Genomic DNA, 23,894 nt, shown 5'->3' with positions numbered 1-23,894 from the left:
CAAAGAATAGATGCGAGGTAATTTTTTACCTAAATGACTCTGGCCTGTATTAAGACATATTCACTGTAACAATTCAAGTTTTAAAATCCTTGTTTTGTAACTCAAAAATATATCTTTTTTACAAAACACATCTTTACATTTATTGCTATTGTACATTTATTTGGCGGGAAACAGGGATGTTTGATGTCTTGCAATGATAAAGCAATCGTATTCAATAGAAAATTGTCTCACATTCTGCATGACTTTTGAACATTCTATAAGACAATTACATAAGTGAAAAACAAATTTGTAGATATTTGAGTACAACCATTTAATATATGAATAAAAGCAGTTCAGAACATTTTAATGTACACTGCATTTTCTGATAGTAAGATTTTAAGTTAAAATAAGATTATACTTCAAAAAGCGTACCATTTTGAAAAAAAATCATATCACTGCTGCCAATGCCATTTTCATACTAGTCCAACATATTGCTTATCCATCTGTGTTTGTTTGATTTTACTGTTATTACATTCATGGTAATGCTAAAGTACATACACACACACACACACACACACACACACACACACACACCCCTAAGGTGTGCAGGCTTTCATCCAAGCTTACTGGTATTAATTAAAAATCAACCAGAGGTAGGGAAAAATAAAACTTATTCAAAAATACTATTGCAATAGGGAGAATATTCCAAACTCAATCTACAGGTGTCTCAGGATCAAACAGGAAAAGGCTTTCCTTTTCTAGGGAAGGACAAGCAGGGCTGGCAGAAGCCTCCTTGGAGAGAAGGACAGGCAGTGGGGTGAGCAGGTGGCAAAACCAGGATGCTCCAATAAAAATAGTTTCTCTGGGAGTCCCGCTCATTTTTGGAGTGAGCTGTTAGCGGGCTGGTCTGTCCTTTAGTGCTTGTTCAGTCTTAGGTGGTGAGCGAAGGTCCAGGGGCCTGAGGAGAGGAGACAAGACTGTCAGAAGTTTGATAAAATCAAGTCAATGGGTAGTTATGAGTAATTGTGAGCAATCGGTCAGCTTTGGGCTCAGCACACACCCCACCTTATGTTGTTTACCACAAACAAAACTTGTCCCTAAAAATTTTTAGGAATGGCATCAGACATAGCGAAGGTTTGCAAACTGATTTTCAGGGTTGGGCTGGTCTTCATGTGTTTGTTAACCTTGAGGACTAGGTATATCATTTGTTAAGTGTGTTATTGGACTGACAGCTGCTCTCTATGAAAAGTAGATAATCATTGAATATAATAAAAAGAATAATTATTGAAGGTTGGATAAAGAGGTCCGCGATGGGCGAGTACGCGGGTGCCACACGCTCCTCGCCTTCTGCTGCCTGCAACTGGTGGCAGCGCTGGAGCAGCAGATCTTTGACTTCCAGGGCCGCCTACCAGTGAGCTCCCACCCTAGCCAATTTCCTGCGCCTCGTGGCGCTCACCCTGGGCATCGTGGGCACCGCAGTGTGGCTGACGCTCCGGGCTGGCCTGACTGCGTTTATCACCTGCTTCTACCCGAAGGCTGGACCCAATATCCCCAGACCGCGACTTCCCCACAGCGTCCAAATGCCCCTGTACCGATCCAGGGATGGAGAATCGCCGGGCGGCGGGCGACTCTGGTTCTGAACTTCCCCTGGCCATGGGGGGCTGCCGTGCAGTCTTGTCCCTGGCTGCCTGCTGCACTGTCCCTGCAAAGAAGCCCTCAGCAGCGCCCGCAGATCCTCCTGGCGCTGCTCCACTTCCTGTTCGCCAGCTGTGGGAGCAAAGTCTTCCTGAAGGAGGAGGCAGCTTTGACTTCATCAGCGGCTTCCACTCCTAGGGATGCCAGGCGCCCCAGAAGACGTCCCGTTGACACCAGCAGCCTCTATGCGCTTCGGGTAGCCCTGCCCTGCCTGCCCTGGCCCTGTGCCCTTGGCGCTGGACAGACCTCGGCAGCCGCGATCTTGGTCAGGACCAGCGGGCACAGCCCTGGGGGCTCGGGACCCACTGCAGCCTGTGAAGGCCCCATGGCTCTGCACACAGAGAGGCGGAGCAGCAGACTTTGGGACTTGGCCCTTCACAACCAGGACTTCAGAGAGGAATGGGGCGGGTAAGGGAGGGGCCACGGAGTCCGCATTTTAAAAAATTTCAGACTTAGTGTGAGCTGGAGCTTTTCTCCCTTCTCCAGCCTCTTCCTTTCACCCTTCACCCAGCATCCCGCCCCTGTCCAGAGAGAAACAGCAGGAGGGCTTGCCCTTTCTATTCATCGCACTCACTCCCCAGCCTGAGGAAAGCCGGGGGAACTAGGGGCAGGAGTTCTGGTTTCTCATCGCAGGTCCATCAGACTCTGGGTGACAGCTAGCAGAGCCCTAGCCCTCTCGGTGCCTCAGTTTCCCCACCTTGCCATTAAAAGAGTCCCTTGGTAGGTGAGCTCTTCTAGCCTTCTCATATAACTCTGAATTCTGTGGGCTGGGGTAGGATTATAAATCCCATTTTGCAGATGTAGAAACTGAGGCCAAGAGAAGTGAAATGGTTTGCTTGAGGCCACACTGCTAGATTTTGGTGGAAGCAGGCCTTGAACGCAGCAGACTTTCTGTAGTTTCAGCCTCTAAAACCCAGTGTCCTCTCTGAGTTCCGTTTTCAGGCCCCTCACTACATTCACACATCACCGCTTGCCAAGACCTCTCCTCAACAACCATCTTATCAAAGGTGACAAGAGTCACCTTTGCTCCAGTTCCCAGCAAGTTCCTCATCTCCATCAGAGACTGCCTCAGCATGGATTTCATTGTCCATATCACTATCAGCATTTTGGTCAAAGCCATTCAACAAGTCTGTTGGAATTTCAAACTTTCCCACATTTTCCTGTCTTCTGAGACCTGCAAATTGTTCAACCTCTGCCAGTTACCCAGCTCCAAAGTAGCTGGGATTACAGGCACACACCACCACACCCGGCTGATTTTTGTATTTTTAGTTTCATCATGTTGGCCAGGCTGGTCTTGAACTCTCGACCTCAGGTGATCCTCCCCCCTTGGCCTCTCAAAGTGCTGGGATTACAGGTGTGAGCCACTGGGCCTGGCTGCTGCTCCTTTTTTTGTAATGGACCTGGGAGATCTTTAGGAATGAGGGAAATGATCATTTCTTTGAATAAGGCAGAATACTAAAGACTAGCCAGCCCTCAGGCTCATGGTGGTTGCTGCTATTCTGTTGAACGTGAACCATAGCCTTTAGAAAGGAGCAAGTCTTTGTGGAATACACAGGATTTGAAGTGCAACAAAGGGGTGGAAACGCAGCTGACCATGATACCTTCAAGTGAGTTTTTCCACTGAATTTGATTATTTTCTCATTTGGCACTTCTTTCTGGGTTTTTTAAGCAGCCCAAAAACTCTAGGTGATTTTACTTTTGTAATTGTATTCTCTTGGGAATGCTCATTCCTGATTCCTCGTTTCACCAAATAGGTGTGTAACCTTCTTGTTTCTGCCTATAATAATTCTGGAGTCTTTAAACAAAACGACTGTGACTTTTCATGATGAGTAGAAGATAGGTTTTACTCATGCTACAATCAATATTAATTCCTTGCAGTTCAAAAACACTGAGGCCCTGTCTAATAATATAGAAGTGGAACTTGGACTTGGGAGATGACTCCTGCCTGTCATCCTCTCTGTGGCTCTGCTTTCTATTATTTTACTCATAAGCTTGTTTTGTCTCCTTGCTGAGAATTGTCAAACATGAAATGTAATTTCAGGCTATAGTGAAGAAAGATGATGTAGGCAGAAGAAATTGGCAATCATTTGGCCTGTACATGTTGCTTTTTGTTTTTTTTTCTGGACTTAGGATATAGACCACACCTTGACATTTCTGGCCTTTGAGTCTTTCACAACTGTGATTATAATACATTAGCTCTTCTAGAAGTTAGAAGTGACTTTGGATTAAGTCTTTCATAAGGTGGCTAAATGAATTTATATGGCTCATCACAATTCACTAGATTGGTTAAGCAGGAAGTTTACAGAGATTTTTTCTTTGCTGTAAATGTTTTTCTAAATTGAAAAACTTCTATTACTGTCTTCTGGAGTACTAGAAATAAGTGCAAGTGATTGTTTTTGGCAGGAGGCCACATAAACATTTCTGCTTCTCTGTGCCTTATGGGTAGCATTGATATAAATTGTTAAAAATAAAGATTGTAGATAGATAATGTATCAGAGTTTGGGCTCAGCCATGGTAGCTGCTGTTGACCCAGAGGGACCACTGGGATCCTCACATCTCAGGGCAGCACATCGTTTGCAGCAACGGTTGGTTCTACACAACCTTTTATGAAATTAGGTGAGGCCCTTGCTTAGAATTTTTTAAAAGCTTAATATGAGTTTATATCTCTTTAAATATCAGTTTCTAATATTTTTTTAAAGGCCTATGTTTACAACAAATTTGGGAGATACCTATATGCACTACAAACTAGTGTTCTTTTGTGGTGCTTTAGAAATTCTGGCTTACTTGTATTTTTGCTGGCCTTCTAATGATTTCACTCATCAATCAGAAGATATTTGTGTCCACCTCCCTGCTTCCTCTCCGGTGATCTTGTCTATTCTTGGCCGTTTTAGAGTTGACTTAGCAGCCTTCACAAAACTGATTGGAATTTCCACTGGGATTAAATTGATAGGTCATTTTTGGGAGACCTTTGCAATACTGAACTTTCCAATCCATGAACTTTACTTATCTGCCCATTTATTATGTTTGTTTTTGGTAGATTACAAAATTATATGATCACTCCAAAAATTACCTTGCCTTTTATAGTAAAACCTTCCATTGTAAACTTCTGGCAATCACTGATCTGTGTTCCTCTAGCATTGCTTTTTTTTTCAGAATTTTATACAAATGGAATCGTTCAGGATGTAGCCTTTTGAGTCTGGCTACTTTCATGTACTGTATCAACAGTTATTCCTTTTTATTGCCAAATAGTAATCCATTGTATAAATACTACATGGTTTGCTTATTGGTTTGTCATTGGAGGAATATGGACTATTTTCACTTTTTGGTAAATTATAAGTGGATTGGAATTCACAAAGTGCTTTTTTGTCTGAGCATAGGTTTTCATTTCACTTGTGCAAATGCCTAAGGGTAGGATTGCCGAGTCACATGGTCCATGTACGTTTGACTTTATCAGAACCTGCCAAATTGTCTTCCAAAGTGCTGTGCCACTTCTGTTTCTTTAATAAATACAGGGGTATTCAAGCTGTCTGTTTCTTCTTGAGTTTTGGTAGTCTGTCTTTCAAGGAATTGATCTATTTCACCTAATTTGTAGAATTTAGAAGCATATAGTTGTTTGTTTTGTTTTTGTAGTATCCATTATAGCCTTCTAGAGTCTACAGGATTTGGAATAATATTCCTTTCATTTCTGGTATTGGCAATTTGTGTTTTCTCTTCTTCCTTTGTCAGTCTGCTAGAGGCTTCCTCATTTGATTGATTTCCACCTCCCACCACCCCTGCAAAGAACCAACTTTGGATTTCGTTGAATTTTTTTCCTTTACTGTCTTTGTTTAAATATTACTGATTTACTCTGTTTTTCTTATGCCTGATTTGAGTTTATTTGGTTCTTTTTTTACTTAAAGTAAATGCTTACATTATTGATTTGATGCTTCATTTCTCATAATTTAGTGCTATAAATTGCCCTGTAAGCACATATTTTGATAAGATGATGTCATATTTATTAAGTTCAAACTGTTTTCCAGTTTGTCTTAAGATATTCTCTTTGACCTATGGGCCATTTAGAAGTACGCCATTTAACTTCTCATATTTGGGGATGTTCTAGAAATGTTCTAGATTCCTAGTTTAATTCTGTCATCAGAGAAAATAATTCACTGAATTTTAATTGTTTAACTTTAGGGTTTGTTTTATGACTTTTATGACCCAGAATATGATCTCTCACCACCGCCATCCAGATAATTCTTCAGGTTTTGACGTTTCCCAACCTGTCTGCTGGTTACTTTTCAGAGTACTTGGGTCATTGCTATTTATATTTTGTCCAGAGTTTCAAATTGTGATCAGTGGAAATGACAGGCCGTAGCATGCATATGCCATCCTGGCCAGCATCACAGGAGGTCAGCATATCTTTCTGTTGTTGTTTTGAGACAGGGTCTCACTCTGTTGCCCAGGCTGGAGCACAGTGGCATGATCAGGGATCACTGCATTCTCAACCTGCTAGGCTCAAGTGATCCTCCCACCTCAGCCTCCCAAATAGATGGGTCTATAGGTGTGCTGCCATGCCCAGCTAATTTATATATATATATATATATATGTATTTTTTTTTTTTTTTTGAGACGGAGTCTCGCTTTGTCACCCAGGCTGGAGTGCAGTGGCGCAATCTTGGCTCACTGCAAGCTCCGCCTCCCAGGTTCACGCCATTCTCCTGCCTCAGCCTCCCGAGTAGCTGGGACTACAGGCGCCCGCCACCACGCCCGGCTAATTTTTTGTATTTTTAGTAGAGACGGGGTTTCACCGTGTTAGCCAGGATGGTCTCGATCTCTTGACCTCGTGATCCGCCCGCCTCGGCCTCCCAAAGTGCTGGGATTACAGGCGTGAGCCACTGTGCCCGGCCCAATTTTTGTATTTTTTATAAAGATGGGATTTTGCCTTGTTGCCCAGGCTGGTCTCAAACTCCTGAGCTCTGGCCATCCTCTCACTCGGGCCTCCCAAAATACTAGGATTATAGGCATGACCACCACACCTGGCCAGTACATCTTAAAAATAATTGCTGATCCATGTTGAATAATGATGGCCTGTAAATATTTTTTCTTGCACTTGCCTTGCTGGGTTTTGAATCAAGGTTATTTTTATTTTAACCTTGTAAAATGAACTGGGGAGTCTTCTTTTTTTATTCTCTGTTTGTGTTGGTGGCAGAGTTTTTTTTTTTTTGTTTGGTTGGTTGGTTTATTTCCCTTGTATGTTTCATGGAACTTTTTAGTGAAGGCACTTGGGCCTGGAAATTTCTTTATGGGGAGTTTTTTCATTACTGATTCAATATAGTTAATCTATGTAAGTTTTTTTTCTACTTTTTGAGTCAATTTTGATTTTTTTCCCTAGAAATTCATATCTCACCAAGTATGGTGGATTATGCTTGTAATCCCAGCACTTTGGGAGGCTCAGGTGGGAGGACCACTTGACTACAATAGTTCAAGACCAGCCTGGGCAATATAGTGAGACTCCATCTCTACAAAAAAAAATAAAAATTAGCTTGGTGTTGTGGTGGGTGCCTGTAGTGTGAGCTACTTGGAATGCTAAGGTGGGAGGATCATTTGAGCCTGGAAGGTCGAGACTGCAGTGAGCTGTGATTGTGCCACTGCACTCCAGCCTGAGCGACAGAATGAGACCTTGTCTCAAAAAAAAAAAAAAAGATTTTTCATCTATGCTTTAAAGTCTGTTGGCATAAAGGTATTCATAATTTTACATTATGAATTTGTTTATTTGAGACAGGGTCTCACTCTGTTGCCCAGGCTGGAGTACAGTGGTGCAATCATGGCTCACTGCAGCCTCCACCTCCCAGGCTCAAGCCACCATCTTGATTCAGCCTACCAAGTAGCTGGGACCACAGGCACGTGCCACCATGCCCAGCTAATTTTTGTATTTTTGGTAGAGACGGGGTTTTGCCATATTGCCCAGGCTGGTCTCAAACTCCTGAATTTGAGCATTCCTTCCACTTCGGTCTCCCAAAGTGCTGGGATTACAGGTGCGAGCCATCGTTCTTGGCCTGCAAGTTATGACTTCCTTTCAGAGTCTTTCTATCTGTAGTACAGTCCTCCTGTGCAAGATTGTTTTTTGAATGTTTTTTCTTGACAAATCTTGCTAAAGGTCTATGAATTTTATAATGTATTTTTAAAGAACCAGGTTTTAGTAGGGCATGGTGGCTCATACCTGTAATCCCAGCACTTTGAGAGGCACAGGTGGGAGGATCGCTTGAGCCTGTAAGGGGGAGGCTGTACTAAGCTGTGATTGAGCCACTGCACTCCAGCCTGGGCAACAGAATGAGACCCTATCTGAAAACCAAAAAAAACACAAGTTTTAGCTTGGCTGATTCTATTGTGTGTTTCTTTTGTATTTCATTTGTTTGTTATGTTTTTCCTTTTTCTTTCTTTGAATTTAACTTGTTCTTTGTCTGATTTATTGACTGATGCTTAGTTTTTGTTTTTGTTTTTGTTTTTTTTTTTTTGAGACGTAGTCTCACTCTTTCACCAGGCTGGAGTGCAGTGGCACAATCTCGGCTCACTGCAAGCTCCAGCTCCCAGGTTCAAGCGATTCTCCTGCCTCAGCCTCCCGAGTAGCTGGGACTACAGGTGTGTGCCACCACACCCAGCTAATTTTTGTATTTTTAGTAGAGCTGGGGATTCATCATGTTGGCCAGCACAAAGTGCTGGGATTACAGGCATGAGCCACTGTGCCTGGCCAGTGCAAGTGTCTTTAGCCAGCTTCATTTACTCCCTAACTCCTTGCCTCAGGTTCTGCATCCGTAAAGTGAGGTCACTAGGAGTATTTACCTCAGAGGGCTGTTGCCACGGAATAAGAAAACTTTTAGTCACATTCTGTGTCATGAGAAGGTTACTTAACCTTGAAAACCATTTCCTTGTCTGGTAAATGTGGCTGTAATGAAATCGACCCCATTCACTGTTGTGAGGATTAAATGAGATGATGTATGCAGAGCAACTAGGACAGTGCCTGGGAAAGTGCTAATCATGATCATTTATCTTCAGTTTAGAACAATATATACTTGCTTATTTAAAAAAGGAGATAATAGAGAAAAAGTATTGAGAAAAATAGGAGAGGAGAAAATCACTCATATTCTCACCATTCAGTGATTCAGCCCAGTATCATCAATGTTTTGTTTGGTTGTTTTTGTAGGTGTAGGATTTTTTTTTAAAGGTAATTTTCCTGCATATGCAGTTTTGCATTTTTAACCCAAACTTAATGTTCTTTTTAATGTTCTTGTAGTTACAAAGATTTATCCTGTTTTTAGATTGATATCTCACCTTGACAGAAATGAGATAAAATTTTAAAATATTCATTTGGTGGCTTTCACAGTATTATTTGATCTCTAGGGTCTCCTGTGAGCTTGCTACATGGTGCATTGTATTACTTTCATCTTATAGATGAAGAAAGATACTAGTGTGGCTGAGTCGCATGCAGAATTTGGAGGAGCATGGTGCTGAATGGGCTTTGATGATTGTAGGGGCCACAACTGGAAAAGTAGATGTAAAATGGTGAGGTTGATCCCTCTGACACTTTCACATGCTCAGTCACGCATCTAGAACATGTAAGTTGGATCCTGTGCCTAGAGAGGTAGGTTTCTGAGCCAAGGCATATTCCAAAAATTGCATGAGAAGCTGGCTTTCCCAGGCACAGTGAGCCCTCCCAGCTCACTAACTCCTGAATCATACCTCCTGCCCCTAGCCAGGTTTATCTAGGACTTGAGCACAAAGAAAAAGTGGGAGCATCTGTGAACAAGAAATATCTTGAAAAACTAGTTAAGTGGTATCATATATTTGTGGGATGGGTGATTTCAAAACCAAGTCTAAAAGGACAGGACCTTGCTCATTGACAATTTATTGTCTGATGCAATGTTTCTTAATCTTTTTGGGTCTTGGCCTTTGAGAATCTTTTGAAGTTTATGGACTCTTTTCCCAGAAGAACACTCTCATGTGTATGTAACACAATTTTGCATCCAATCTTAGGGACATTAGTTATATATTGGTGTAAAAAAAAAAGCCCCAAACTTAAGGCTTAAAGGAACAATAGATGTTTATTATCTCACAGTTTCTGTGGTTCAGAAAGTCAGTAACATCTTAACTGGATACTTCTGACTCAGAGTCTCCCAGGAGGTTGCAATCAAGATGTTGTTGGGGGGAAAGGGGCAGGTTCAGTGGCTCATGCCTGTAATCTCTACACTCTGGGAAGCAAAGCCAGGAGGATTACTTGAGCCCAGGAGTTTGAGACCAGCCTGGGCAACACAGTGAGACCCTATGTATTAGTCAGTTCTCACATTGCTATAAATACATGAGACTGGAGAATTTATAAAGAAAAGAGGTTTAATTGTCTCACAGTTCCACAGGCTGTTCAGGGAGCATAATGCTGGCATCTGCTCGGCTTCTGGGGCAACCACAGGAAACTTTCAATCATGGTGGAAGGTGAAGGGGAAGCAGGCATGCCTTACATGGCCAAAGCAGGAGCAAGAGAGAGAGGGGGGAGGTGCCACACACTTTTAAACAATTAGATACTGTGAGAACTCTAATGAGCACAGCACCAAAAGGGTGATGCTAAATCATTCATGAAAGATCCATTCCTGTGGTCCAGTCACCTCCCACCAGGCCCCACCTCTAACATTGGGGATTATAATTGAACCTGAGATTTAGGTGGGTACACAGACCCCAACCATATCATCCCATCTCTATAAGAAATAAAAAAGTTAGCCAGGCATGGTGGTGTGTGCTGGTGGTCCCAGATACTCAGGAGGCTGATGTGGGAGGATCACTTGAGCCTCGGAGGTCAAGGCTGCAGTGAGCTATGATTGCAGCACTGCACTCCAGCCTGGGTGACAGAGTGAGACCCTGTCTCAACAACAACAAAAAGATGCCTGGGGTTGACATTATCTGAAGGCTTGACTGAGTTGACTGAGGCTGGAGAATCTACTTCCAGTCACATGCTAGCAAGTTAGTGCTAGCTGTTGGCAGGAGGCCTCATGCAGTCCTCCCCATATGGCTGCTTTGATGTCCTCATAACATCGTGCTTGTCTTTTTATGACCTAGCCCTGGAAGTCACATTCCACCATTTGTGCATTTCCTATTGGTCACATAGGTCAGTCCTATTTAGTGCATAGGGCAAGGTCTGAGAGGGGAGTAGTGCTGACTGCCCATGCCCTCTCCTGGTGCACGCCGCTTCCAGCACCCAGAAGCTCTCCTAACTCCATTATTTAGGGTTTTCATATGGGATTTCATTACATGGGTATGACTGATCAAATCACTGACCAATGCTGATTGGATCAATCTGCGGTCCCCCTCTTGTCCTTGGAGGTCTAAGGGTGGGGCTGAAAACTCCACAACTCTAAGCGTGGCCAGCTCCTTCCTTGAAACTGCCTCCGTGCTCACCTTCAGTCACCTCATTAGCATAAACTCTGGGATGGCCAAAAGGGGCTTCTTATAAATAACAAAAGGTATTCCCATTGCTTAGGAAGTTCCAAGGGGTTTAGGAGCTCAGTGCCAGGAACTGGGGACAAAGACCAAATATGTATATATATATATAAATACTACAGTAGTGAATTTTATATAGCAAATATGCATTATTTTTCTTTTTGGCTAAAATTTTTTTCTAGTTATAAAACTGGTACACACTCATTGCAGAGGACTGGGGGAAGGAGTAAAATATTAAGAAAAAATAAAAATCACTTGCTATCCTGTCACCTAGTATTTTCTTTCTAGTTCTTTTCATGCAGTTATATATAACATTTTGATCTTTCTTTTTATGTTACAGAAGTCATATTCGCTTATTGCAGAGTAATCCAAAGAGTACAGAATGTCTAAAGTTAAAAAAGTTATTTAAAAAAAAGATCCTTGCCTGGGAGGAACTTTCTATTGTAGGTTGAGAGGGGAGATAGAGGGGCTGTGGGTCAGAGGATGCCCTGGTCAGGGTTGGGTGCCTGTGTCTCTTTGGAGGCAGCAGAGGTCTGCACAGCAGTGTATTACCATTATAGGGAAATGGGGGGTGGGGTGGGATGTGTGGAAGGGGAATTAAACTGCCAAGAAGAAAACAATTATTTTTATGTTGAGAAGCATTATTTTCAGGGGTCAGAAGCCCTTTGTGGGGCAGAGGGAAATTAAGGAGGTATTTGATAAACAGGTGCAGCTGAATGTGTGTGGTTAAAGTGCAATCCAGTAGTTATTTATTTGTCCGGATTGTTTATAACCTGCTTCCAGCCTAGACAAGTAGATTTGACCCTTCTGTCCTGGCTCATTCAGGCCAATTAACACTGTTTACCTTTGGGTGGGGAGGACATGCATGATCCGCTGGCCGAGTGCCTTTGTAAGGTCTGTAAATAGGTTGCATTCTGGTTAAACTCATTATTGCATCACAAAAGCCAGTATCTGATGGGTCTCAGCTCTTTTCTTTTGCACTGGGGAAGACTGGAGGAGAATGAAACTTCCTTGAACCAGTGATTGGGTCTCTACCAAAGAGAGAAACTTAAAGCTAGTGAGAGCCTTAAGATATTTCATTTGAGCACTTGGCCGGCACCATGTAGGTAGAGACACTTTAAAGTAACAGTGCTTTGCTACACCTGATTTGAATCATCTGTGGAGCTTCAAAAAAATCCTAATTAATCCTAAGACCAGTTATGTCAGGTGGGGTCCAGGCACTGTTATTTTTTTAAAGCTCCCCAGGTGATTCCAGTGTAGGTCCAGGACTGAGAAGCAGTCCTTGAAGATGCTGGTGTACCCTGACCTGCCTCCAGCCTTCTTTGCAGGAGATGGATGGGGGTTGGTTGTAGTTGCTCTGTCATAGAACACTGCAATTCAAAGGATACCTAATGTTATGAATGTAGGTAAAAGGTTTGCAAAATGTTCTGTGTTTCAGGAATACTGCAATCATTTGATTCAAATGTCACCATATGTGTGTGTGTATACAGTCATGGGTCACTTAATGATGGGGACATGTTTTAAAAAAATGTGTCGTTAGGCAATTTCATTCTTGTGTGAACATCATAGGGTGTATTTCAACAAACCTAGATGGGATATATATTTTCATTTATATATTTTATTATGGAAAATCAAATGTCCCAGCACTGTTGCTAAATAGCAGTCATTTCCCCTACTTGATCTGCCACGCCAACATTAAGTGCCATATATTAGATCTCTATATATGCTCCATTATAATCTTACAGGATCACTGTTGCACATGTGTTTCCTCATTGACTGAAATGTTATTCAGTGCATGACTGTACATATAGTAAAAATGTTATGCAGCATATTTTAACATACTGATATTACTAATGAGTTGTCCTCATGGTGACTTTAAGTATCATAATTAATGCCATCAACCAGAATATATCAAATAAATTCAGATACCACTTGTTCTGTTTATTTCCTTCCCCTGCCAATTTTTTATTTTTCCTGATTCTGCTGAAGCCAAGATGGGGTTCTGTGTAAGATTTTGTTTGTGAGGAAAGGTTCTGCATGAATTAAAGTTTTGCAAGCCATGGGCATTTCATTGTATGGGCCGTTTTGAGGTCTGTCATCTTGCAGATTAGATTAGCTTACACTGAGGCACAGTCACCTGCTGGGCTGGGCAGAGAGCTGCACTCCACTAGTATTTGAGCTGTCCCGGCTGTTCACCAGCTGGATCCACTTCAGATAGGCATAGCCAGGGCAGCCGCCATTCCCATTTGTGGGGGAAAAGGGAAGCTATCACAAGAATGGGCTGCAGCTGTGGGATGAGGTGGGCAGCCCAGCGATGGTGTCATTGTCAAGGGGCCATTGAAATGTCCTTAAGCAGTCATTGGCCAAATCCTGTCCTCTATGGATCCAGAGCCACAGAATGTTCCAGCAGAAATATGTCTTAGCCAGCAGCTCTTTATTGAGGACTGATTGTGGGCTAGGCTCTGTGCTAGGGTCTTTACAGATGTTACTAAATCTTCTCAATAACCCTATGAGACAGGCATTATTATCCCAATCTTACTGATGAGAAAACTGAGGCTTAGAGAGGTTAAGCAGCTTATCCAAGACCACAGTTAATAAGTGACAAAGCCAGCATCGGAACCCATGCTAGTCCTCTCTAAAGCCTTCTTAGAAATCATGTGATAGATGAGAAGATCAAGGTCTGGAGAAGAAAAGCAAGTTGTCTGAGATGACACAACCAGCTCTAATTGGTGGCAAAGCTGCGCCTATAACTCACCTGCGCTTTTCACAACCTGCAGTACGTGACCACTGCCGAAATGAAGAGGCAGCGGTGTGCCCCTCCCACCTTCTGAGTGGCTCAGGCACAATCAGTGTTGAGTTGGCATGAAATGAGAACTTAAACTCACCATGCCACTTTAAGAAGAACATGGAGAAGGCAGGCAGAAGTGACCTTGGAGAACAGTATCTGAGCCAGAAGGCAGGAGGTCAGCGGGGGAGTCTTGAGTGGGAAACTCAAGGGTAGCCTGACTGTCCTTGTCACAGGTTTAGCTGGGCACTGTTAGTTCCCCCCTTTGTCAGTTTGTGGGAATCTGGGCATCAGGGATCTGTTTCAGCCCTTCACATTTGTATTTGGGTGTGCTCAGCTTAAAACGATAGCAGCCTGCAGGAGCTCAGCTCTGCCTCCATTTATGGAGGGAAGAGAAACTAAGGAATGCTCCTTGGGGTGGTGTTGGGGAGCAGCTACATGGGAAAATGAAGGGTGCAGCACCAGTAAAAAGGTGCTCCCAGGACTCCCTCCCAACAGCACTCGGACCAAGGAAGAAGCATTTATTTTCAGCCAGATTTCTAGATGGTTGCTTTTATTTGTTTTCATCTGAATTTGTGCCAAGGATTCAACTTTTCCTGCTTATTTTATTAAAAACTTTATACACAGCATTAATAAATAGATATAAACTGCCATATACATGACAAACAGAGGGGCTAAATGAAATTCCCAAGGGTCAGCTGTTGAGTAAGTAACAAAAGCACATCTTGGCATGATCAAATTCCCATATATGCAAATTAGGGACAGTGCTTTACCACAGAGTGTTTTAATTAATATTTATAAGTCACAGAGTGCCTTTGAAAGGGCCAGTAAGCTGTTTATATTATTATCATGTCACACAAATAACAAACCCTTTGGAGATTGCTGCCTACTTTGCATTTTGGTCTGAGAAGTAAGTCAGCATGTTGCGTGTGTTTCTCTCCCTTGTAGGTGTGGTATCAGCACAGCGGCAGGTCACCGTTCAGGAAGGACCCTTGTACCGCACGGAGGGCTCCCACATCACTATCTGGTGCAATGTGAGTGGCTACCAGGGACCTTCTGAGCAGAATTTCCAGTGGTCCATTTACCTGCCTTCGTCGCCAGAGCGAGAGGTGCAGATCGTCAGCACCATGGACTCTTCCTTCCCCTATGCCATCTACACCCAGCGCATCTGCGAAGGGAAGATCTTCATAGAAAGAGTCCAGGGGAACCCAACCCTATTGCACATCACAGATCTTCAGGCCCGGGATGCTGGAGAATATGAATGCCACACACCCAGCACCGATAAGCAATACTTTGGGATTTACAGTGCAAAGATGAACCTAGTGGGTAAGGAGAAGCTGTCTTCACGTTGCCAGCGTCTGGCCTGACTCAGTTCTTTAGTAGTGTAATTTTGCTTTATGCCATGCATTTGACTTTAAAAAAAATCCCAAAACTCCCAACATATTTTAGGGGTCAACAGATAGCACAAGGAAACTAAATTTCTGTGTTCACTTCTAAATAATAGGTGGTTGAGGGTGAAACTTTAAAAAGATCTAATACAGATGTTAAGAATTTCATAAGTCAACTAACTCTGTAACTGGTGAAAAGGGATATGAAAATATAAGGCAAGGACGTTTGTGGTTGATGATCTGAATGACAAGGAAGGTGAGACTTATGACATCAGTTGGAAGAGAGGAGAAACCTCTCGGAAGGATAGGCCTTTGGGTAGCTCTGAGACCCACGGGGCACTGCTGAAGCAGGAAGCACATGTGGCTGCGGGTCCTTGCTCAGACCTTGTACATTGAAGGTCCTTTGGCTCCATGCGTAAGGAACTATGAACTGGCTGTCTCCCTTGTTGCTCCTTAATGCTGAAGGAAACATGAGGAAGAGGGATGCAGGAGCTTCCAGTGTGGGCAGCACTGGTCACAGTGTTTGCCAGTGTCAAAGGGTTAACCATATCAAGGCTGTTCTGTTTTTCTGCCTATCTTAATGTCCAGTTTTTATTATCACAACTAAGCAGTGGGTGTTGCTAGTTCTTTTATTAATACACATACTATCATTTGTTTATTTTTTCCTTTCTCTAACTAGTCTGTGTCCCAGCAGGAGACCTTTTATTTTTCATGTGTGTGTGTGTGTGTGTGACAGAGTTTCACTCTTGTTGCCCAGGCTGGAGTGCAATGGGGCTCACTGCAACCTCCACCTCCCTGGTTCAAGCAGTTCTCCTGCCTCAGCTTCCCGAGTAGCTGGGATTAGAGGCATGCACTACCATGCCTGGCTAATTTTGTATTTTTAGTAGAGACGGGGTTTCTCCATGTTGGTCAGGCTGGTCTCGAACTCCCGACCTCAGGTGATCCGCCTCCCTCAGCCTCCCAAAGTATTAGGATTATAGGTGTGAGCCACTGCACTTGGCCGTTCCCAGCAGGAGACCTGTAAGACCCAATCCTTGGGTGAGAACAGGGAGAAAACACATACTAGTTGTGACTAGGGTACTCTCATCATACAGAGAGGTGGTGCTATTTAATCTCCAGAAAGGTGCAAGCAAGGATCAGGGTATGATTCTGACCAAGGGATCACGGAGAAAATCTCTTCTCTTGCCTGAATCTCTCCAGACTGTGGCTTCCTTCCAGTGAGGACCCCTTTGATCGATGAATTACGTGAAAATTAAACCCACTAAAAATAGGGTATGATGATTATTGTTTCTACCAAAAATGGTTTTTTAAAAAAATCATCTTCCTAGGGCTGCATTGCTGAAGTAAGTTACAGGATGGGGATGTGGGAAGGAAAGAAAGGATGTTGTATAGAAATGTAAAACTAAAAGTTCCAGGAGGTATTTCCATTAGAGGATCAGTCAGAAGTGAAGTTAAAGTATCTCAAAGCAGTGCCAGAATCAACAACAAATGTTCTTTGACCTATAAGACAATTGTTTAAAGACAGTATTTTCAGGGAGTTCATTTATTATGTAATATGAAATACACCCCATGTTTTATCCAAGTGTTATTAAAATTCGAGACAGGTAAGTGTAAGCACCAAATAATGCATTTCCAAATCTGAACAGAAAACTTTCTGTTTATGTGCATTTGGGGCTGTCTGTGGCCTTGAATCGATGGTTCAAGGATGACTGTTAGGGACGCAGTGCAGTGACACCTGCGTGGAATGGGAGCTTAGCCCCGGGAGTCTCAGATTCTGTGGCTTTGTGACTGCAGTCTCAGGACATTTCTGTGTTGCAGTGATCCCAGACTCCCTGCAGACCACTGCCATGCCCCAGACTCTGCACAGAGTGGAGCAGGACCCACTGGAGCTCACTTGTGAGGTGGCCTCGGAGACCGTTCAGCACAGCCACCTGTCTGTGGCCTGGCTCTGGCAGAAAGTTGGCGAGAAGCCCGTGGAGGTCATCTCCCTGAGCCGAGATTTCATGCTTCACTCCGGCAGCGAATATGCCCAGAGGCAGAGCCTGGGGGAGGTGCTGCTGGACAAGCTGGGGAGGACCACCTTCCGCCTCACCATCTTCCACCTGCAGCCTTCTGACCAGGGCGAGTTCTACTGCGAGGCCGCCGAGTGGATCCAGGATCCGGATGGGTCATGGTATGCTATGACCCGAAAGCGTTCCGAGGGAGCCATGGTCAACGTCCAGCCAACTGGTCAGTCCCTCTGAGCCTCTTGTCCTGTCCTTTACTTGGTGGTGAAAGCTGTCAGATACTGGGAGAATGTGGAGACTCCTTCTTTGGGCACCTCTACCAGGATGGCAGGTTTTCATGTGAAGTTAAAGCCGGTCTTGTGTGCGGCCGGAGGGAGCTGAGGGATGTGCGGGACATAGGTATCCTAAGACCTGAGTCACAGGCAGGTGCCACACAGACTGAATCCTGCTTAGAGACATGCTTTCTTCCACCTATGTGGTGTTTACACTTTTATGAATTAGAAACTCATTTTAAAAATTGGGAGATTTCTGAGAAACCATTTGTATCTTAAAACTCTGGGCTTTCATTCCCATTAGCCACAGTTGCTGCCCCGTTTAATGATGTTGCCTTCCTTGGGTACCCATCTGGTTTCATTTGCAGAAGCCATTTGAGATAATGAGACTTCCATCCAAGGTCTAACATTATGAACTAGAGAAATTTTGGCTTAAATTATTATTTTTTATCTAATAATAGTCTTTGGTGATATTTTGTAATTTCCAAAATGCTTTATCACGTATTACTTCACCATCCCCCAGACGTTCTGTGAGGTGAGTAGGTGGTAGTACTCCTATTTTGCAGGTGAGGATGCTGAATGCAGATTACTTTATGTTGGGGCTCAAGAGGAGTCATAGGGCATGTTGATGAGGCCAGTCTGAGAGTACCAAGTTCCACTGTAGATGTTTTCTTAAGTGAAGGCCTGGAAGCGGTCCTTAAGAGGTTGCATGATGTCTTTAGACACCATCATTTGTCTTGAGGCAAAATGATGGTGGCACAGCCAGCTGAAACCCTCCCTGACTTCTCTTGGTATCTCCTGTGGCCCCAGACTCTACTCCCCAGTCTCATGAGCCCACCAGGCTCCAGGCCAGAGCTGACAGCTGTTGCTGGCTGCCTCTGCTGGGCTGAGGGCAGGTTCTCACATGGGCCTTCAGTTCCCCCAGCTTTGATTGGAGCGTGGTTGTTGTGCCATCACTAAGTTGGTGATGAGTGGCCTGAAAGCCTTTCCTTGTGCGGATGCTCACTTCCAGTGAGGACTGTGGTGGTTCTGGTGAGTGAGTGTGGCTTTGTGGGAAATGAGCTGGTGAGTTGCAGTACAGGTGGGGTCCTTCTTCAGGACCTGTCTCTTGGGCTCCCTGTCCCATTTGCTGCAGTTAGTTGTCTGGGTCTTTGCATACTTTCTCTGCCATTCTAGAGTAATGCCTCAGACCCAGCTAACAGTACACATTTTGGGGCTTCTTCCCAGAAGTCTTCAATTGGAGGCTCCTGGGATGGGACCTGGGAAGCTGGATTTCTGGCATGCTTCCCAGGTGATTCTTCTGCTATCTACATTTTTTTCAAGCAAAGCTTCTAGGGCAGAAGCAATTCTCTGGACATCACTTTAATAAGTCATCTAATGGATGTGAAATCTTTTACCATAGGGGTTGGTAGGGATAGGGAGCAATTTATCTGCTCTGTAGGATATTTAGCTGCTTCTGGATTTTTCAGTATTAAAAAATCTATCCAAGGGGCTTTATTTTATATTTATCCTTTCCCTTCCTGGATAGTTTTAAGATCAACTTCAAAAATTTGGGCCAAATTTTGAGTCTTAATGCTTTTAAATTAGGTTGCATCAGTTAATCTTCTTTATTTTAATCTTACCAATTTGGAATTAGAACTTTTTGAATTTACCCTGAAAGTGTATCTAGACTAAGCCATCAAAAGGAAAACTAAGTGAAAAAAAAGTTGATGACTTCACTCTGCATTCCTGTGCTGTTTAGGTTCAGCAGTTGCATCTCCAACTCTACCCTTCTCAGTTTATTTCAGTAAACATGTAGCCAGTCTCCACAGCATTGAAGGTGTGATGGTGATAGGCATTAAGGGCTTCAAAGATGACTAGCACTGGTCCCTGCACTTAGGCAGACCTGAGAACCAATGGACAAGTAAAATGTGCTAAGTGCATTGATAGCATTTGTATAGAGTGCTCTGGGAATACCGGAAATAGGAAGTGTTCTTGCAACGATAGTTTTCTCTGAATGGGATGGTTGATAAGACAAATCCAGGAACACCAATAAGTTTCTTGACTTGAACTGAGTCTGGAAGCTTGAGGAGTCAGCAGTAGAAGAAGCATAAAAGTGCAAAAGTGTTTGATATGTTTGGCAAGCAGAAAGGAGTCAAGTATGACTAGTTCCAGATGTTGAGTTCCAGATGTGTGTGATGAGAGGAAAGGGAGCCCAAAGCCCCAAATGCAGTGATATAGAGCCGGGGCTTGACTCTGTGGGCCAAGAGTTTTCAAGCTGTTCTTGGAACCCTGGAAGCCCCTCAAAGGTGCCTAGGAGGTTAGACATGGGTGTGTGTTGGTGTTCATGTGCACGTGTACATACCCAGGAGTGCAGGGAGAAGGCATGCGAGGGCCTGGGTGGTCCCCCCTTGCTTCAACTATGTTTGGCAGCAGAAGATTTTATATGAATAAAAAGTCCCCTTCCTTTGTCCTCTTCTTCATAAAGTTTGAAGACCTCTGCTGCAGACAGCTGGAGAGGAGGTAGAGATTTTTAAGCAGGGAGTAAGACAATCAGATCAGGGTTTCAGAAAGAAAAACCTATGGAGGCCACCTGGAGGTTGATTAAATCCGTTGCATCTGAAGCCAAGAGACCAGCTAGAAAAGACCTAATAAGAGCCAAGGCTAGGTCAGTGGGTGCCAGAGGTGAAAGAATAAAGAGCACAATGGAAGGAGGGGTCCAACTGTCTAGAAGCCCAGGGGCTGGGGCTGTGGCTCTGGGGGTTCCTTGAACTGTGGGAGGGAAGGAACAATAATGAGGACATGCTGGACCTTTGCATTTGTGGCAGCATTGGCTGCCTTTTCTTTTTGTAAATTCCAATGAAAGAGCCCATCCATCAGATAGACTCTGATAGAGATGCTCAGTATGCGAAACACCCAGTGGGTCCTCAGACATAGGGGTCTGGGGCTCAGAGACCGAGCCTGAGAGTGATCAGGGCCCTGGAAGAGCCCATGGGGTTAAAATGGGAAAGGCCCTGGGAGAACAGCAGCAGTAAGAGGTGACCAGACAAACAGGTGAGAGAGTGGAACAGAGTGGGCAGGCCAGCAAGAAGAAGAGCAGGAGAGAAGGGATCATAGAGCAGGCTCAGAGGCCTCAACCTGCTTGAGGAAAGCCTTTGGTTAGGATGGAGGTAGGGGTAGGGGTAGGGTGGATCATTCGTGACATTTGCTAAGTCAGTGAAGCCTAATTTCAGTGAAATGAAGTGGAAGGGGTATTGGAAAAAGCACAGGTCAGTTTCTAGAGAAGTAATTGACTGGGCATAACCAAGGGCAGAAACGGGGGTGATGCGGGTAAATCTTGTGTCTTCAACCTGGGAACATGAAGGTGTCACCAAGGCATGGGGGGATTCCCCTGAGATAAGCAGAGTCTTTGGCCGCTGAAAGAAGAAAGCCAGAGTTACAGCCAGGCTAACCTGGAGCAATGGAAAGGTCTGAGGTCTAGGGTACCCCTTGCACAGCTCCAGTGGTGTTTATGTGGAAGGAGTGCTTTTCTGCCATTGATGTCGGGTTATAAATGACTAATTGGGTTGACCTGAGAGATAATATCCAGCAGATAACACGGGGACTATCCCATATGGGTGTGTTCATCCAGGCAGATGGTGGCAGAGTGAAATGTGCTTCCTTCAATCCATGCCTCTTAAGACTGGTCTCTTGGGAGCTGGAAGCTGTGACGGCAGCTACTTCATTGGAGGGGAGGCCCTGGAGTTGATGACGTGGTTTTCCCTGTCAGGAAGTTTGGCTGCTAGAGGAAGTAGTTAGGTCACTGGAAAGGGGTGTTTGCAGCAGGACACTGGCCTATATCGGGGGGAGGGGCTGGAGAGCCTGAGGAGCGGGAGGGGTAAAGCTGAGCTGGGGCTGGAAAAGAGGAATGTGGATGCTGCTCATGCGTGACTCTTATGTTTTCTCGGGGAAACAGAAACCTCGTCTGCTTGAAGAGTGCCTAGGACGGGATGAATGGGCAAGATCTTGAAGATAGTGGGAAAGACTAGACATGCCAGTCTAGGGAAGGCAGACAAGGTCAGAGCTAATGAATCTACATGGAATTCAAACATCTCTGCCATGAGATTTTTTCCACCTCAGTGTTCTTTTTAGAGGAACAGAGCTAGAACTGGGCAGTGGTCACAGCTCCAGTCTCTAACCCTTAACTCCGTTTTCTTCCCCCTGACTTCTGCCCTGGGTGCCTATGAGATACGATAGCTGTCTAATGGGATTAATAGCCACTGTACACTGGTACATAGGTTGTGGTGATGCTGTTAGTGGTGATGAGGCCCTCTTTGGTCACCCCCTCACGCCTGGTTAAACACCCAACTCAACAAAAATTAGCCAGATATGGTGGCTACTCTGGAGGCTGAGGTGGGAGGATGGCTGGAGCCTGGGAAGTCGAGGCTGCAGTGAGCCATGATCATGCCACTACACTCCAGCCTGGGCAACAGAGCGAGACCCTGTCACAATAAATAAGTAAATAAATAAAAATTTAAAAAACACCTAGCTCTTTGGAGGCTGCTTGGGTTTAGTAATCATTTCAGAGGCTGTCTGGCTTTCAGCAGAAGTAGGTACTTTCCTACTAAAGTACCTACTAAGTACTTCCTAAGTGGGAAAGTACCTACTAAGGTTTAACCAGGCGTGAGTACTTTGTAGGTACTTTCCCACTAAAGTAGGTACTTTCCTACTAAAGTAAGTACTTAGTAGGTACTTCAGTGGGAAAGTACCTACTTCCATTGAAATCTGCCTAAAGATTTGATCTGACAGGTGGTAAACTAGTGAACAGACATTAGTTTTTATTTTTTCTCTGTAATTCTGTTAGGGTTTTGTCATAGCTACATCTTATTTCTAGTATTCACATGGCGGGGGGTAGAGAGGGAATTTTAATCTTTGAGCATTTGTTAGGATTGGGCCAGCACCTAGGCCACTCTGTAATTTTTTCCCACAGACCTCAGTGGGGTAAGTCTTACAATATCTGCTGAAAATGTTTATAATGTTGTTGCTTAAATAGAGTTCTGGGTGCATATATCAAGGCTAGATATTTGTAATCCACCATTTGAGTGATATTAGTAGCTTCTCACTGAACTGGGGGTCTCATGCAAGACATCTAAAGCTTCAGACTGAGCCCCATTGGTTTAACTGGGGTAACAGTTTGCTTAGACCGTCTGGGCTGAAGTAGTTTTGAATTCTGTCTGTGATATTCAGGCGTTTCTCTGGACCTCAGATAACCTGGGTCTGAGTTGGATTTTACTCTCAAACCAAGTGCTGTGGTCCTCCCCGCAATTAGTATTGTAAAGAAGAGGAAGGATAGTGGGAATGTGCTAATGTGGTTTAGTTGGCTGGGGCCCTCATTCACCCAGAATGTGTCTCTTTTCTTAATTGTTCTCTCAGACAAAGAATTCACTGTTCGGCTGGAAACAGAGAAGCGGCTGCACACGGTGGGTGAGCCGGTGGAGTTCAGATGCATCCTGGAGGCTCAGAATGTTCCCGACCGTTACTTTGCTGTCTCCTGGGCCTTCAACAGCTCGCTCATCGCCACCATAGGCCCTAACGCTGTGCGTGTCCTCAACAGCGAATTTGCTCACCGGGAAGCCAGGGGACAGCTTAACGTGGCCAAAGAGAGCGACAGTGTCTTTGTGCTGAAGATCTACCACCTCCGCCAGGAAGATAGAGGGAAATACAACTGCCGGGTGACTGAGCGAGAGAAAACCGTGACGGGGGAATTCATTGATAAGGAGAGCAAGGGTCCCAAGAACATCCCCATCATAGTCCTCCCCCTCGGTAAGTGGAGAGATGTGCTGCTTTCTTCTCCTTTGGCTCAGCATCATTTAGGAGAGGTAGGGGGAGAGAGAATAGTGTGGTGAGGGTGAGGGGAGACAGATGGAACCCTCGAGGTTAATGCAGAGCTGGGGGAAAAACCGTTGAGCCTCTCTTCCCTGTTGTAGCCCACCTGCCTACATTTAGCAGTCTCCCCATAGCAGAGGATCAGGATCAGGGGTGTCCAGGATCAGGGTGCCCAGATAGGGCTGGGCATAGGCCTATCTGATTGCTAGCAGCCCTGTGCTTACACAAGCAGTGCCAACTCAGCTTGGAGGGAAACCAGGAATCCCAGAAAGCTGTTTGCTCTTGTGTGGGAATCAAGTCCCAGAAGAAGTGGGTAGATAGATGCCTGCCTTGAAATCTCACTTAAGGAGAGCTGGTCTTTTATGGGAGGATTTTAAATCATAAAGTGCATTATTAAGGATTTGCCATCTGGGTTTTTCAGGTATAAAGGCTGGCATTTCCCTAAATGGCTTTTCCCTGTTGAA

General features: G+C 44.3%; 1 protein-coding gene across 1 annotated transcript in view; it reads left to right on the top strand.

Annotated features, from left to right (window-relative positions):
• The first annotated feature begins 1,092 nt into the window (after window positions 1-1,092).
• Window positions 1,093-23,894, top strand: part of LOC129524664 (immunoglobulin superfamily member 3-like) — a 53,175-nt gene continuing 30,373 nt past the window's right edge. Inside the window, exons 1-6 of the mRNA XM_055350941.2 lie at window positions 1,093-1,175; window positions 1,270-2,082; window positions 2,617-2,681; window positions 14,869-15,246; window positions 17,127-17,537; window positions 22,978-23,367. Of these exons, the coding sequence (XP_055206916.2) occupies window positions 1,093-1,175; window positions 1,270-2,082; window positions 2,617-2,681; window positions 14,869-15,246; window positions 17,127-17,537; window positions 22,978-23,367 (2,140 nt within the window). The remainder of the gene's footprint in view (window positions 1,176-1,269; window positions 2,083-2,616; window positions 2,682-14,868; window positions 15,247-17,126; window positions 17,538-22,977; window positions 23,368-23,894) is intronic.

This window comes from Gorilla gorilla, chromosome 13, assembly GCF_029281585.2.
Source record: "Gorilla gorilla gorilla isolate KB3781 chromosome 13, NHGRI_mGorGor1-v2.1_pri, whole genome shotgun sequence".
Taxonomy (NCBI): domain Eukaryota; kingdom Metazoa; phylum Chordata; class Mammalia; order Primates; family Hominidae; genus Gorilla; species Gorilla gorilla.
Note: the sequence above shows the minus strand (reverse complement) of the source record. Positions and strands in the feature narration are given on the sequence as shown.